This window comes from Meleagris gallopavo, chromosome 2 (assembly GCF_000146605.3).
Source record: "Meleagris gallopavo isolate NT-WF06-2002-E0010 breed Aviagen turkey brand Nicholas breeding stock chromosome 2, Turkey_5.1, whole genome shotgun sequence".
NCBI classification, from domain to species: domain Eukaryota; kingdom Metazoa; phylum Chordata; class Aves; order Galliformes; family Phasianidae; genus Meleagris; species Meleagris gallopavo.
The window spans coordinates 48,101,943-48,119,779 of NC_015012.2; the positions used below are offsets into that span (position 1 = coordinate 48,101,943).

Here is a 17,837-nt window from a genome sequence, read left to right on the forward strand (position 1 = left end):
TTTTTTGTACTTTTTTTTTTTTTTGCTAACTCTTCTCTGATAAACAATAAATAAATAAATAAATGAAAACATAGAGGATTGGCTGTAAAATGTGTTAACAGATGCTCTTTATATCTCGGCTCAGAAAGTTTGATCTTCCAATCACACAAAATATTTAAATGATAATGCAAACTTAAATTTGCTGGTAAATATTATCAATGAAAGTTCTAGTTATTTTAAAAATCTGGAAATTTGCATAATTACTTTTGATTTTTGAAAGCTGAAAACAACTTTCTTTGAAGCAAAAGCTTGGTCTATATAAACTTGATCCACCGACATGATTTTATAAAAGGAGTTTCAGCATTTGGAACTCTTATAGCTCAGAATATAAGCAACATCAACAGTGTACTAGGAAAACAACTATCACTACTTTATTTATTTAGGAAAATGAAAAAAAATAGCAATGGCCATTAGATAAAGCATCATCTAAATGTCTCATGTCGTCAACATGCTAGTATATCCACACACTTCCATAATCCATCAACCAAAAAGTATATTTATCTGCATCCATAAAATGAGGACAACATTCATCCTCAAATCCATCCTTAGTATGTGAAGAGTTATGGTATTCCAGTTTACCTGTAGGTTATTAACTTGGACTTTCACAGCTTCCAAAGAACCAGTAAGAAGATAAAAGCGGGACAAAGAGTATCTGGCTTCCATCAGGTAACTATTTAGTTCTTCATATGTTACTTTGTAAATGCTCCACTGATCAAGAACAGACTGCAACAATATCTTTAGTTGGCTAACCTAGAAGGAAGGAAGGAGGAAAAATAAGATAAATGAACAACATAAAAGTTATTTGCTTTTGTTTAAATTATTTCCTTCCTTTTGATCTCTACTACTTGTTCTGCATGCCTAAACTTAAACCTGTTGGAGGAAGAACATTCTGCACTGTCACCAGCTCGGTTTGCACTGCGTTCTTATGCAGTAAGTTCAGTTTCACAGAATCAAGTCACAGAAGAGCAGGATGGCAAGGACCCAGAATACATGAAGTCCATTTTACCTTGCTTGAAGAAGTTCAAGATAAATTTATTGCCTCCCTAAGGCAGGCAAGTAAGCCTAGGAAAGTCAGTGGACAGTCTGGCTTTAATGCGCTGCATTCTACCTGAAAGTGGACTGATGTTATCAATCTTTGGATGATAACAACTAGTACTGATCTCCTCCTTACTCTTCCTGGTGCTTGAAATGGAAGTTACTTACATTTGGTCCTTTTCTACTAAATAGTAGGAGGCATCTAAAAGCTTCAATTGTAAGAATGTAAAATATCCTAAAATAGTAAATATTACATCCATCTTATGTGGAATATATGCACAAGCTTGCAGACAGATGAAAACTCAGACACAATTTATAATCTCTTCCTCTAGAACACAAAAGAAATACATGAGCTGTAAACTTCTACTTATCCCTTTCCTATATGCTCTGATTTCTGAAGTTTGATTATTGTTTTACCACGTGATCCAAGCTGGCCCAGGAATGATTGATTTCTTGCAGTGTATTCAAAACAGCAGAAGAGGCTTCCTCCTTCTTGTTTTGTATCAAAGACAGACCACTTTTTTCTATGCTTTCTAATTCTTTTTCCTTTGTTCTTATCGATTCTTCTAATTCCTTAAAAGAAAAAAGATGACACCTTAGAATTTTTTTTTTTTTTCCTATACTTGGGTAGACAGTGACTTGGAACAAAAAAGATACTCATATGCTCCTCAGTTTGTGCAATATTAAAAGTAGGAAAGACACACACACATACTTTGTTGTTTGTTTGTTTTTGTTCTCGAGAGAATCATAACTCATCAGCAATTTCACTGAATATTTTAAGGTCCCTTTAAATCACAATTGCATGCCTTTAATTTAAATAGAAGCATGTCCTCTACATTAAACTTCTGCTGTGACCATCTGCTCTCATGACAGAGTCCAAATTTAATTAAAAATAGGTTAGCAGTTTGAATACATGGGAAAATTGTGTGTCATAATTTGTCCCAGAAGACAGATGACTTTTTAATTAATCCAAAATTGGCTCATGGTTCTGGAAAAACTCTACCACCCAAAGAAAAGGACAAGATGACTTCCTAGTGAAACATGTCAATTTACTGTGCCTCCCTACACAAAGTGCAATCTTTATTCTTTTGCCATTTCCCAGCAAAGGCCCTTCCTGAGGACTGAGCTTTTGCTATATGTTTATTCTTGCAGTTTTCTTCTGTATTATTTCAAATTTTTGTTTGTAACTTATAGCAATGATCTTGTTCCAGATTACACCCTTGAATAACACTTTTAAAAAATTATTACTAGTAATTTTTTTTTAATGAAACACTTCTCAATTGCTAGTAGCAAGTTTGGCTTTAGAACAAGCAGAAATCAGAGTAATTTAGATTTGAACAAAATCACTCTAAACTTCAGAAGGCAAAATGGACAAAAGCTTCAAACATCAATAACAGCAAATATTTCTGATTCTCTGTGAAAGGAGATATCTACTAAATCATTCTAAAGCCATGGAAAAATTAAATATCCATTATTGTTTCTGATCTGCGATGAAAAATAAAGGTGCCACTTGTTATTATGACACTAGGCAGCAACTAACATTGGTTAATCAATAAGCTGGAGTTTTTGTACTAGCTGAACAGGGTACTTGAGAGTGTCTGGTACTCCTATTTCTAAAACAATTTGTTTCTCTGATGATCAAAGTCTTGCCATCCATAACTGACTACCTAAGCACGTTCACTAACTTCGCTGACCAAAAGAAACCAAAGAGGTGATAAATTATATTCAGCTTTGAACTACAGGCAAGCATAACTTGCCAATTCTGGCAGGCTACAGTAAATTACACTTGATTCAGTTGTATGGGCTGAAATTATAAAGACAGTTTAACTGAAAGTAGGCACTGGCTCCAGTTTGAAAATCTGAGTTAAGAACTTTGGAAAAAATAAGAGTATGATTTCTAACATATCTGACCTAATAAAATATTTGTCTTTACAAAATCAAATATGTGCTTAATACACTGGCAAATTTACAATAAACCCTAGTTTGACAGCTCCAGAAACAACCTTCTGATTATTCAAACATGCTATTCCTAGTCAGATGCCCAGAATCCACTGCATATCCCTTATTCACTGTTGTCTAGTCTTGTATAAATTTTGCATGAAAAACTGAGATGGTTATGAATCGATCTATATTTTGTATAGCTGAGCTTTTCCTCATGCAATCTTTGCCAATTCTACTTAAGATTACTCTTTATGCTTTTCTAAGTGAAGTGAGTCGAACATTGTTCTCTTTTCTGGATAGTTGAATATTTGAGTATGTGTGATTCCAAACCTATTTTGAAAAGAAAAATACACTCTTACATCTTTCTTTCAGTAGTCCTGAAAAAATAAGAGTACTAGGGGGAGAAGAATAAATAACAGAATAAATAAATGGGGCAGGAAAGGTAGTGATGAGGCAGAAAAAATAAGTTTCTGAATAGTCAAACATGGTGTTCATTACACCAAGTTCCAAATGACTGGCCAAAGAAAAAGCAATCATTTTCTTTTAACAGTCTTCCAAGTTCAGTAAGTCTGACATATTTGAAATTACACTTTAATACTGAGTGTCAAAAGAGTAATGACTTTTAAACATCTTTGAGACAGACACTAACGTTCTTGCTTGTTTTCCTTAGCTTTTTTCCTTAGAAATGAAATCTCTCTCTCACTGAAGTAAAGAGAAATTTAGCGACTGACTTCAATGGTATACAAATACCACAGGGCTTTATTAAGTCTTGTTTCTAACTGCTGGAATTAGAATACCGTTATTTAGGATGAAATTTTACCTGACAATCTTTCAAAGCATTCTGTACTGAAGCCTGGTCTCCAATTCTCTGTTGTTTTTTCAGCTTCTTCTCTTGGGTTTCAAACCAAGATTTTAGGCACTGCACATTATTTTCATATTCTGTCCAGGATTCCTGCAAACTTTCCAACAGCTGGATCTGCAAAGAAATGAGAGTGCATACTTCCTCATACAATTACCTTTAACTCTGGGTCAGTTAAATAAATCAGTAAAAATCAATGCTGACCAGCTCCTTCTCAGAATTCAGTAATGCTTTCAGAATTTAAAAACACTATATGTATTCAAATTGAAATAAATTTGCTATTTGAAAAGAGCTCATAATTTAAAAAAAAATCTGCTTCATCCAGGAATAATTCCATATACATAACTTATTCAAAAATCATGAGGCATGGAAAAGAGCTAACATTCTGGCAGAATATTTTATGAAACTGAATGCTTTTCAGAGGGTATATACGTCATGACTCCCCAAATAAAACTAAGTATGTGAAAATACATTATTTATTTCTTGCTTACAAATGTGATAAAGACAACAATTTATATTACCTCCTTTGGCAACTGGCCACTTCAAAATCACTCTGATTTTTCTGATCTAGGTGTTACTCAGTGGAAATTAGATAGCAAATTATTCTTTGAAAGATAATATAAAACAGCTAAATAACAAAAGCAGAATTTGAACTTGGCAGTATTAACATAAAAAGCATTCACATAAACTATTCTAGAGAATGAGTCATCTTAATTAGCTGACCATGTGACAAGACAATTGAGAGTGAAGCAAGGAAAGCAAGTAGTAGATTAAAAATACGTAGAATAGTTTGGTATAGTAATGTTTGGTTTGTTCAAGTAAACATGATGCCATGTGAGGCTGTACAGAAGGGCAAAGGAGAAGACAGATGACATTCATAGACAACATCCTCAAGTCACAAAAAGATAAATCCTACGCTACAAGGAAATAGTGTGGCATAGTTAGGAGGCTTGGGCAGAACTGAGAGCTTCTTACTGATATAAAAAAAGAAAAAGAAGTGTGAATGGAAGTGAATTCCTGGCTGTGCAGGGCTGGTCTTGGGAAAGCAAAATTTTAGCTGAAGCTAGCTAGTGAAAGAAAGAACTCTTCCTGTTAATCATTATAAATGCATCTGCACCTAATAGAAAACCACATAATAGTCTGAGCCACACAGTGCCTTCTTCACTATGATTCTACTGCCAAGGTCTCCTTCTCATGTCTTCCAGGTCTTTTGGCAACATTGCAGTTTCAAGTACAACAGGGCAAGAGGGCCCCTTTCACCCCTTCTGGGGGAGAAGGAACGACCTAAATAAGATAAGGAGATAGAAGAAATTTACTACAGATGGTAAAAGAATGTAAGATAATAATAAGAGAGTTACAATTCATAATTCAAATGAGAGAGAGAGGAAGGCTATGACTGTGCTGCTCGCTGCACTGATGGAACCTGGAAATCCTCATCAACCAGAATCAGAGATCATATTGAGGCTCTTGTAGTGATGTAGTACATCTCAGTGTATCTTCATCTTGGAGAGTCAGAACTCATGTGAGACTGCCAAAAACAGGAATTGCAGCTCCGCGCTGCACTGTGCCTCTGCATCCAACAGCATAACATGATGTCATGATATGGAATATTGATATAACCAGGATAGTCAGACTGAAGTACTAGCTATGAGAGAGGAGAGATGAATTAAGAGTTACTTAAATAAGCTGTATCTATAGAAGTCCACAGAACTAGACAGAACGTATACAAGGATGCCCATGTCATTGTAAGGCTGCTATCACATTTGAAGAGTCATGGCGGCTGGAGGAAGTTTCTGGTGAATAGAAAAAGGCTGTACTTCAAATTCTGTAATAGATCATTTCCGCCTGCATGAAGTAGCAATAAATGTAGTCTTACCGAGAGCAAATTGAGCCTGAAATAACTAATTGCCTTCTATGATGACATAAACAGCAAATGGAGAGTACTAGATACTGTTCAGCTTGGCTTTAGCAATGCTTTAAAGGCCAGTGGTAAAATTTTCAAGGTCTATCTGGCAGCCACTTACAAGGCTGCCAGATCAACATGGTGAGTCTTAAATTTGATATTGTTTAATAATCTTAATTGAGAAACTGAACAACATGATGAACTGTACTCTCACCAGGTTCACAGATGTTACTGATTTGGAAGAAGTCATTGATGCGCTGCAGAGCAGAGCTGCCATTCATAGAAAGCTTAACAAGATGGAGGAATATGCTTGTGAATCCTGAAGAAATTCAGCAAAGGTAAATGGTAAAGTCCTTCATTCTGGACATAGTAACATGCAGGTTGGCAGAAAGCAACTTTGCTAATAAGGGCTATGATGAACAATAATTTGAATACAAGCAATACAGCAGCATTGTAGACCATTACTGACGAAGACTAACTATATCTGGGATATACTACGGAGAACACACCCAGCGAGTCAATAAAATAGATTATTCCCGTCTCCTTGACTCTGGTGACCCATTTTGGGCCTTCTCAATTGACAAATTGGTGAAGAGGTACTAAAGTAGTTAGGAAGCTGGAGTACATTACTTATAAGAAGAAACTCATTTAATTTAGCCTGGGGAAAAGAACATTAAGAAAGAGTCACATTAAGAAAGAGTCTCAATGCACTCTTCTACTCATTATGATTATGGAGAAGATGGAGCTAAACTCTTCTTCGAGATGCACAGTGAAAAGAGAAGAAACAGACTCAAATTAACAGAAATTCTGATTGGGCATATGGCAAAAACTTGTTTCTCAGGGGAACAGTGAGACAGGGGACAGTGTTTAAGTACAGGAACAAACAGCCAAGATAGTTTATGAAAAATCCATCCTTATGTATTTTCAGAAGTCATGAAAGCAGGACCCTGTGCAATCTCATCCAACTGTAAAGTTAGCTCTATCTGAGTAGGAGGTTGGACTAAATGCCTTGCAGAGACTTCTAACCATTACTATTTCATTTTTGCACATACTTTTAAAGTTCACAACAGAGCAGCTGATGGTTTTCTTTACCTTTTCTGTTACCAAGCCTTGTAGAATCTGCCAACGTCTATTCATTGCACCGAGCTGTTCTGCAAAATCAGTTTTGTCACTACGTTTACTTTCAACATCTTGGCTGCTAATTTGTAGCACAGATTGGTTCACAAAGTCTATAGTCAACTGTTTGCAATTTAAATCTATCTTGAAACCCTAGAAAATAAGGAAATAATACTTCAAAAAATGTAATCATTTCTTAGTATCCTTCAGAACAGAGGAGAAAAACATTCACAAATTACATCCCTACTACAATCTTGCTTAAGCTTTTTCTAGCATCTGAACAGTAATTAAAAACACTGATATTTCTCTTCTAAATATTTAGAACTAAAAAAGCACTACACTGCCTTGGGAATAAAGAAATTGCCTGTTTTTCCTCAAAGAAAACAAACACGTGGATAAGGTTTACCAAAAAAAAAGTAAGTGCTTATTAGTTCTATTCACTTCACTTAATCTCAGTTATTTTTTACTCCACCAAGAGGTATTATGGAAAGCACCACTATAAACAGAGAAGAATAACCAAGAAGTAAAGCAACCTTTTAATACTCTTGTGAGGACTAAATTTGTTATCCATGTTTCATGTAACTTGTACAAATATCTGGAATGTATCATAATAAATATTCTTCAAAAGAATAAAACTGTTCTGACAGTGAGAATAGAGTTCCTGGGTACAGATCTATTACAGGAGTGTTACTGATCTGGAAAAAGCTTACATTTTATTTGCTCTCTTTCTTAATAGTTAGCTCAAGATATACCATCTTTCATTTTTACTGCAGATATTGATGAATTGATTCATCTGTAAAGCAGTGCATACTTTCCATTCTAGAACAGGCTATGTAGAGAGCTTGTGAAATCTTATTTGCAAAATGCATTTTCTTTTTGGACAAAAACTACATCTAATAAGGTACATATTGCTTTTAATTACCTGGATATTAAGGTAAGTATACTAAAAATTAAATTCCTGCCATAAGTAAACAGCAGAGTAAAATTAATTTGTTTCTTTTCCACTACATCAAATGTTACTCCATTCTAATCGCTGTACAATTCTAACATTTCCACAGTACATTTTTGTTTGTTTTTTTACTTAAATTAGTTCTACTTCACATCTGTACATGCATTTAGTGGAGATAATTTGAAAATAAAATCTGTATTTCCATGCTATACCTTGTATTTTTGGACATAATCCTGAATGGCTTTTTGTCCTATTATGTTTTTTATACTCTCCTCATCTTTATGAATAACATTTTCCATCAGGGAAATCCAGCTCATAACTTCAGTGATAGCATGGCGAGAAGGAATTTTGTCCATCTGCAGCTGTAGAAATAACAGAATTAAATTAAATGCTGAGAAGAAAATTAACAGTAATTCCTTGCTTTGCATTACCATAGTGCATATTCTTTTCCTTGCTTTTGTTATCATTATTCTACACCCCAAATATATTACTGAAATTCATAAAACAATGCAGTGAAAAAAATAATTGAAAGCTCTCAATAAAAAATATAATGTATAGCTTCATGCATCTTTATAAGAAAACATTATATTAAAGGCTTCTTATTTCCATTCTTCATGATACAAGCCTAAAGATTCCATTTTGACTTTGTCTTCTGCAGACTACCCAGTCTTTAGATTTTGAACAAAAACATCTTCTGAAGAAAACAAGCTGACAGGAGGCAGCACGTTTTTCCAAACAGTACATCTATGTTTCTAAAAAAGCTTACCTGCTTGTCACTTAAAATTTAGCAAATGCAACTGGGAAAGTTTGAATTTAGCATCAGTTAGTGCTAGGCAGTATGGGTAGACAGTATATAGATACGAGTGCAGGCTTTTCCACTCTAAAGTGGAGATAATGTTGTTCCTATCTTTTCTCAAATGGATAAAGACAATCAGGAAGCAACCAACTTTCAGAGAAGGAGCCAATTGTATGGTTTTAATTTTCTGGAATATTAGAGGCCTCCATTGTTCTTTCTTACCTGGTGCAACTTCTCTTGTACTATTGGGATGTGTGTGAGTAGCTCTGTCCACTGACTGTCAATGTGGGACAATCCTGCACGCAACGCTGCTGTATCTACCTTCTTCAGTCTGAGGAGCTGGTTCCCAGTACTCAGTACAGAAGATTTCTGTGATGATTTAGCATCCACTTCTTTCGAAAACTCCTACAAGCAGAATCGTTTTTGTGGAAATAAGCAACTACCTGTACTTAAGCATTAAATCTCAGAAAACTAAGAATATCCTCATTTCTCTTTAAAAATCCAATCTTTCTATCAGTGTTCACCAGTTATATTTCATATAAAGTGAAAACAAAAATTGTTTTCAATCATAAAAATAGTTCAGTAATGAATGTGCAAACATATCAGCTTTTGGAAGGAAAATTCAGCGAAAGACTTTTTTTTTTACTTTTTTTTCATATTCCTCTTGTGGAATATGATTGCTAAGCTGTTTACTGTAATCTGAGGGAAAAAATGGTGCCCTAGGCCTATGAATAACTTACCAAAAAGGAATTCAGGTGGTCTCGAACAGTTTCCAGTTCCTGAGGAACTGTCAGAGACTGCTGACTCCAAAACTCAAGTCGCTCTTTTGCAGACTGTAACCAGTGTGTCAGTTCTATTGATTCACTTTGATACCTGCAAAAATGTTTACAGAAAACTAAAATACTCATTGACACTTCTTGCTTCCAGAAGAGTAGTCTCTTCCATGTGTTGGAAGAAAATGCCCTATAACAGATTTTTAAAAAACAGATTTTTTTTTTCCTCTTATCAAATTTCATGATTTCTTGACTTCAGAAAAGCATGATTTAATTTTTAAGAAAGGTAAGGTATCAGGCTGCTCATATTTTAACCATTACATCCATGATTCCTACCAGTGACTTCTTTTACCTTTTAGGAAAAACTAAGTCTAATGAAGAACTATTAACTAGTCCATCAACCCAGTCAGAGGAGCTGTAACAGTGCCATAACCCATAGCACACAATCACCTTTTCTGTTTCCCATGAGAAGGCTCAGCCTTTCAAAAGCTTTAAAGTGTGTTATATCAGATCAAAAATGTAATGGCTGGCTTTTTTTGTTTTGTTTTGTTTTGTTTTTTCTTTTTTCTATCTCCACATCATTCCATTTGCTAAGTAAATGTTAGAATGAGAATGCCTTTACATAAACTTTATATATATAATCATTTTATGTATCTTTCTTGAAAGGCTAGTGAGACAAGCCAGAGACATTATGAAAAATAATAAAGAAATCTTGTACAAATCTTAGAGAATGCATTTCAAAAGTGGTATATGAACATTACTAAAGGCAGCTAAATGTTCCCATCCCAACATACAATGACACAGAACTCCAAGAACCCAGCAATGACAATACCAGATTGTGCTAAGGCTACTCATGCTATTTTAGCAAAGAATACACCCCTCCTCACCACTGGAAAGGGGGCTTCTAATTTAGTTATCTATATGTCTTCTCACTTCTTCCCACTGACTTATCAAGTATGTATTTTATTGTACATAAGAGAAAATGATAGCACTTGTACGTAATAGAAGTAGGGTATTTTAGTGTAGTTGAACCATCACATCTATTTCCAAGAACTTTCCTTTAAATGTGGAATATAAAGTTCTGGGTTCAGAACAACTAAGTTCAACAGTGTAATTAAAGAAGCTTATACTGTTCACTGTATCAGCATTTAAGGATGAGAGAGCACTGGAACAGGGTGCCCAGAGAAAATGTGCAATCTTTTTCTCTGGAGATATTCAAAACATGCCTGGATACTTGCCTGTGCTACCTAATTTATAGAACCTGCTTTAGAAGGGGAGTTGGACTGTATGATCTCCAGAGGTGCCTTCCAACACCTACGATTCTGTGATTACCTTGTCCAGTGCTTCAGTATTGTCTCCAGCCTGTGAAGTTCCTTGTTAACCTTGCTGGTGTTACTTAGCCAGTGTTCTCCCAGTTGGTTCAGCTGACTTTCAAGGTCTGAGCAACTAACAGAAAAAAGTAGCCTTTTCCCATCATCCAGCACCTGGTATAATTTAGGCTGATATTCAGTCAGGTTAGATCTCAGATGCTGTAATGACAGAAGAGAGAAAGTTAGCTCTGCAAGTTTATACAGCTATGCTTTCTCAATATTCCATTTTCTTCTATTGCATTTTGTAGCATGTCCAATGTTACCACTGCACATCACATTTTTCTCCCTCTCTAGAACTCACTGAAACCAATAAAGCAGATAATCTGATTAATTTTAAATCTAAACGTGGCCACAAAAAGAAGAAAAAAAAAGTATTTAAACTTATTTAATAGTAGAATCCAAGAATCTTGATTCAAATAACCTGATTTATGAAACTGACAAGGCAAAGAGAAGAGGAAAACACAAACAATGCCTAGCACTAAACAAAACCAATGCCAATAGTTAATAGCTCCACCCACACAATGTATTGCTTAAGTTCTCCTCATAGCATTAAAAAACCAGAAAGCTGTCTGGTAAAAAACAGTATACATAGTAAATTCATATTAGAAAAGAATGGAAAGTAAATTTGCAAGAAAAATGTGTCAGACATCTTTCTGAAAACAAAACAAGAATATCCAAAGTACTTTGCATACTACAAGACTCAAAAAAAGCAGTGGATCAGAACTTTCATTCTGAGAACAGACTGAAAAAAAACAGGATGTGGTATAAAAATCTGTATTTAAACTACTAGCTGTTATTGCGGGTAAGAAAGAGGAAGATAATTCAAGGAACTGCAGGCTGACTAGCTTCATCTTGCTCTCTAGAAGGATCATGGACTCCATTTCCAAGAACAAAAAGGAGGAAAAAAGCAATCAGGAATACTCAGTACAGACTTGCTAACTTGACTACCTTCTCTGACAAAACTACTTTGTGGATGAAACTGATTTCAGTTTGGCCTCTGATACCGTCTCCCACAGCACCCTCCTCTGGAAGCTGAGAGTGAAGGCTGGAGAAATGTTGCATGGCTCATACTGCTGGATTCAAAAAGTAGCAATCAAAGGCTTAACATTTGGCTGGCAGTCAATAATCAGCAAAGTACTCCAAGGATTGTTGATATTGGAGTCCAAACATTTTTAACATCTTAGGTAAGGGCACAGATAATAATAGAGAGCATTCTTGTGATAAATTTGTGGATTGCACTAATATATGGAGAGTAATTGACATATTCACAGAAAAAGACAGACAGAGTCAAGAGGCACTTCGATAAAATTGAAATCTCAATAAGGCAGGAACCAGAGAATGTTCAAAATGAAATTGAAATTCTGCACCTTGGGCAGAATAACATTCTTTCTAAGTACAGGCTAGAATGGGAACAGCTGGTATATTTAGCCTTGCATCTATCATAACGATTACATCACTAATGTGGCAAACCACAGCACTGGCATACATTAGTAGGTGTGTGGTCAGCAGACTTACGTTATTTTATTATCCCTATCTATATGGTGCTGGTAAGACCATATCTAGTGTATCCTATTTTGCCTTGTCCTCACCTCACCAAGTTCAAGAAGCAGAAACTGGTCCAGGTCTTTTGGAGAGCTGCTAAGACATTTAGGGATCTGTAGCACACCTTTAAAAGGAGAGCTGGGGAGGCATGCTTGTTTTATGTTGGCAATAGAAGACTAAAGGCTAGTCTAACAAAAGCCAATAACTATTTGAAGTAGCATTAAAAATACAATGGAAATAAATGCTTCTTAGTAGTGGTACACAACATAAAAACGATAATGGTCACAAGCTACAAGTTGGAAGGTTCAGATTGGACATTTTATGAAATTTTTTCAGTAGAAAGTAGTGCAGCACTGCAACTGGTCCTCAGCCCGGCTGTGGGATCTCCATCCTTGAAGGTCTCCAAAGTCTTGTCTAATCCGATCCATTCCAACTGTCCTTCCAACTGGACTCCAGCTAGAATCATGACAGAGGTCCTCTTCCATCAAACTTTTCAATATAAAATAACTACAAAGTACCTGAAAAAGTTTAATCCGTTCTATGAGCTTGTCTTCTGTCTCTTCCACCAAACCAACAGCAGGAATGCTACCTTCGACAGACTCCAGTTGTCTGGTAAGTTCCTGGTAATCTTCATCAAGATGTATCCAAGTCTGTAGGTACAAATATACGAGTGTCTATACTTTTCATTCCTGAATAAATTTTAAATATATTACTTGCTTTCTCAATCTCAAATACGATAGCTGCACTGCTGTGAATGTACAGAAACAACAGTAAAAATGTCTTAAAAATCTACAATAAAACACCATCTCTGCATCAAGCATAGCTTTTGGTCAGAATGTGCTTGTCAGACAAAGCTAAGCAGTTCTTTCAAATTTAGAGGAGCCCAATTTGTGTCACCTGAAGTTCTCAATACAAAATTACATGCTGTCCATGAGCTCCTTGTATGTACAAGTAGGACTGACATCCATCAATTCAGTTCAGGCATAGAAAACCACTGTAGGGTGTACTGGTAATAGATTATGATGGACATACAAAAAAGATCAAAGGAATTATTACCTCTAGAATGTATTCCAGCTCCACACCTCGTTTATGTGCCAGCTTTAATACAGTTGAAGCTTGTGTCATTAGTTCTGGATGTGATTGAATTTCCTTCAAAAGGGCAAAACTACTCATCTTTCTGGAGAGTGTCTCTGTCAGGATCATGTGAGACTCCAACCCCTGAAAATATTCCTGATGGAGAAGGGGAAAAGACAATAGAAGAAGGAAAGTGCAATTTTCCTTCAATTCATTACTATTAAAACAACAACTTAAGACAATAGCATTATAATTAAGTATAGACAGATATAGAATTGTAAACTTTTCCCTCCAACAACAATTCACAAAATCCAACACATAATACAAACAGGACAGCTGCCTTTTTAAAAAAGAAAGAGGTTACTCTTTACATGCAAATTCAGTACTCTAATTCTACAAACAAAAATAGCTTAAATCAGATATACACCATTTAAAAATTCTGCCACACCAAAAAACATAGACTTGCTGTGCATAGTTTTACTATATATTGTGGATGTTATTAGCAAACTTAAATTTCCAATGGGAAAAAATTGAGTGATAGCTGAAATTGATATGTAGCATGACAGCACAAGAATAGGAAGTTGTTTTTAAAATGGAGAAGCAACTACAATCCAATAGGATTTACCTGCAACAGAGTATTTGAAAGTCATTTGGTCAGAACAGTTCATTAATTACAATTTAAAATAGAGTAATTTTAATGTATCCTGACTTACACTAGCTCACCATTCAGAAAAGGTCCTAAACATTCAGGAATTAATGACTAGCAATTTACTGTATACAACCTTACAGTCATTATCAATACCAAAATAAGCCACAGTTTCTTACCTTATGCTTGTTAAGTAGTGATTGAACCTCTTCCTTAGAAGCAACTATCATTTTCTGGTCACCATCCATCTTTTCTTGGCCTGTTTCTACCAAATCAGCCAGGTCCTGCAAAGCCCGCTCGTATTGCCTTTTAAGAGCCAGATTCTGGTTCAGGTCACTCCGCCTGGATCCAATTATCATCATCACCTCATCATACATATCCTTTGAGGCAAAAAGCATCAATGATGATCCTTATTTCTTACCTTATTTGTCTACACAGCAGCCACTTCTCTGTCACTGTATTCTATTTCTCTTAATGCTAGCACAGTAGTAACTATTCACAGATAAAAAAGATTGTGTTGATACACCAACTCAAATGGTAAACTAATTAATCAGCATTTAAAGAGAGAAAAAACAAGCAGCATCTGCAACTTTTTCAGGTGCGTGCAGCAGGGAACAAAGATAGCAAATCCCAAAGAGTAAGGAGCAAAGAAGTCCTCTAAAACCAGACAAGTGTGGCTGCTGTAACTGAAGATGCTGTTTATGTTCTGCTTCTTATAATGTAGTGTGTTGTACTGGCCCCATCATGGCTACACAGAGTACAAGCATTTTAGTCAGGTTTGTCTTCATCGCCTGCTTCAGCACAGGAAGAGATCTGTGCCATAGCAACTAATTGTTAGCGAGCAAGGTACATACTACCTATAGAAAAAGAAACAAACTAAGCCTAAAAGAGTAATAGAACAGAACAGTACAATGTAGAAAAGTGTAGTATGTACTTTCACAGTGTGCCTATTCTGTCAAATGCATAATCAACCAGTTAGAAGAACAAGTTCCTGTTGCTATTTGTCAACTTGCATAGATCAGCTACAGAAGTGAGAACAACATACAGATTTTTTCCTTCACTTAAGCAAGACTATTTAACCATTTTGGTTTTGAGATCTATATTCTCAGAACATATGTCTGATTGTGAAGATAAGATCAGAGTCACATTGGGCAAAGACTTATCCAAGGCAAGGCATACAAAAATCAAGAAAATAAAATATTTCTAAGACCATCAAGTAGTAGAACAAAATACCCACATTGGGACTGCTGCCCTCTCTCTCAGGTTTAAGGAAAGAACTGCGCAAAGCACAATGGTACAAAAGCAAAGGGAAGGATTTTTTAAAGACTGAAGTAAACGGATTGGGGTATCTACAAATAACATGACAAGGAAAATAAGCAGGAGGCTTTAGGAACAAAAGGATAAAAAAGTGGTTTAAAAAAAGACCTTTTACACAATATTTTATCACTCATTTTTTGTTGAGATCACTGCTCTGTTAGCTTATATTTAGATTCCATTTTTACGTTCTCTTTAAAATCATTACGCCACTATAAAAAGTAAAATTCAGTCCTAAACCATCTCTTCATCTTTCACTTTCCTAGTGAAAGCACTTTGTGAAAGTGCTCAAAAAGGAGATTCAACAGCCTTAAAAAAATCTGCATAAATTTGTACTTAAGTGGTAGGACACAGGATATTTGAAAATATGTGTGCATGAATGAGATAATTTTTTAGTTTAGCATTATGGGCATTTTTGTGAAAGCAGAACATTTCCAGTTTCAGGTCACACTTACCATTCCTCCTCCTTATCCTACCTGCCTCCATTTCTCCCTCACTGTAGCTTTATTTTTAAAATGGCTGATGTGAGATAGAGCTTAATACCAGATCAATACAGTGATGAAAACAGGCCTCAGCTTTCATCCGAAATACATGTTTTATGTGATAAACTTTGTCCTTGCTAACAGAAACTCAACAAGAGCAGAAAATAAACATGTTTTTTTGCATATTGTTATGATTAATATTGATAATTGAGATGTTAAACAATTTGTAAAAGCTGAAGTAGAAAATCTAGGGGAACCAGGCAAAAAGCTATCAATTTATATTAAATGTTTTTAAATATATATTCCACAAATACTTTATGAGCAACAAAAAGGAAAAATACTGATACCCTTCATAACACCATACAGCTCTAGGATGGAACTTATGAACCTTACCTGTAGCTTACATAGCTCTTGTACAGAAGGCTGGTCTATTTGTAGCTTATCTACACTCTTCTTTAATTCACTGATTCCAGCATCTAATTCCTTCAAACTTTCTTCTGCCTGCATTATGACCTGTATTTGAAAATTACATCATTTATTTTGTATGTTTAATTATGAAACTGTAGCTGTCAGACATGAATGTTCTTTTCTGTTTTCTGCCTAAATTATTCATCAGTCCTTTCCATATGATGAATCTGATGAAATTTCAGAGGATACTCTAAAGTGTTAATGTTAAATTGGGAGGGAAGCCTTTGTTTGTTTCTTTTTTAACTGAAATACAATGTGGCTTTTTATTATTATTTCTCAATCACTAGCTGTTTACACTCCTTTATACAAAATCTTGTTGTGAAGTTCCTGTTATTAATTATATAGCTTAGGCACAAAAGCACTATTCTAACACCGTCATAGAGTATTCTTTGTATTAGTACTTTTTCCTCTCACAACTGAGCACCAAGCAAACAACCATTACAGCAAGAATCCTGCACAACAGCGAAAGAGTTTTGCACTGTTCCTTTAGAGGACCAGAGTAGGGCTAAGAATTACAGTCAAAGAAAAAGAGCTGTACTCTTCCTTTTGCACTTGGGAAGCTATAGCTAAAGCACGTAAGTTGGTGTTTACACATATACACGGGTGATAATTCAATTTTCTTTTTCTTCAATAGAAGCTGCAAGCAAAACGAGCTTTTTCAAACTAAGAGGTTTCTGTTGAATTCATGCATGTAAGTTAAAAATGTAAATCAGACCCTTGTTAAGGTCGCTTTTTGGAAGCTACCTATCTATATGTTTAAACTATTCATAAGAGTAGTCTCCTGACTTCCATTAATGCAGAGCTGTGATGGTGCAGTCCTTGCCCCTGCAACCAACCTGATTATTATGCCCAAGGCCTAGTGCACACAATGAGGTACAAAAGACCTTGTCCTTGGGACTAATAACAATCAAGGTTTCAACACTGGTGCTCAGACATCTGTTAAAAGACACCTGGTTCAACAGAACTAATTCTAAGCTGTATGACTACGAGTCAATCCTCTTATTTCATAAATAGTAAGCAGCCTAAAATCCCCTTGGAAAGTTCTTGCAAACAGTTGGCTGCACACCAGAATCTCCCCTTGAGTAGGGACATCTCCTGAGGTGTACAGAGATTCACTCAGGATGTGGTGATGTTATGTAGACAGGTTTACTGTTTTTAAGCTATATTAGCCTAACTCATTTTTCATCTTAGATTCATTATGCACCCCCTACCATCTATGTAGCAAATTGTCAAGAATATCTAGCTACTTTGAATCTTGTTAAGTTGTTGTTACCATCGTTAAAGTTACCATCCTACACCTGTTTATATCAACAAATATCTTTCCATCTTCCTCTTAGGAGTGAAGCATGCAGTCGTTTAGTCTCCTTTCGCAACAAGAGCATTGACAACATAGTCACTAAATTTATGCCTATTTACCTAAGTTACTTTGCTGATTAAATGCATTATTTCTATTTTCCCAATCACATCTCAAAGAAACAAACAAAATCGAATTTTTTAAATTTCCAAGTCTTATCAGCCAAAGTAGATTAT

At 35.4% G+C, this 17,837-nt stretch overlaps 1 protein-coding gene across 9 annotated transcripts in view; it reads right to left on the reverse strand.

Annotated features, from left to right (window-relative positions):
- SYNE1 (spectrin repeat containing nuclear envelope protein 1) overlaps positions 1-17,837 on the reverse strand; it is a 286,469-nt gene that overhangs the window by 56,904 nt on the left and 211,728 nt on the right. For all 9 annotated transcript variants that reach the window (XM_010707196.3, XM_019612919.2, XM_010707198.3 and 6 more), the window contains 12 exons: positions 16,233-16,352; positions 14,223-14,423; positions 13,380-13,553; positions 12,842-12,973; positions 10,744-10,940; positions 9,379-9,511; positions 8,861-9,043; positions 8,055-8,204; positions 6,870-7,046; positions 3,836-3,991; positions 1,492-1,647; positions 619-789 (listed from right to left, as the gene is read on the reverse strand). In XM_010707196.3, the coding sequence (XP_010705498.1) occupies positions 619-789; positions 1,492-1,647; positions 3,836-3,991; positions 6,870-7,046; positions 8,055-8,204; positions 8,861-9,043; positions 9,379-9,511; positions 10,744-10,940; positions 12,842-12,973; positions 13,380-13,553; positions 14,223-14,423; positions 16,233-16,352 (1,950 nt within the window). The remainder of the gene's footprint in view (positions 1-618; positions 790-1,491; positions 1,648-3,835; positions 3,992-6,869; positions 7,047-8,054; positions 8,205-8,860; positions 9,044-9,378; positions 9,512-10,743; positions 10,941-12,841; positions 12,974-13,379; positions 13,554-14,222; positions 14,424-16,232; positions 16,353-17,837) is intronic.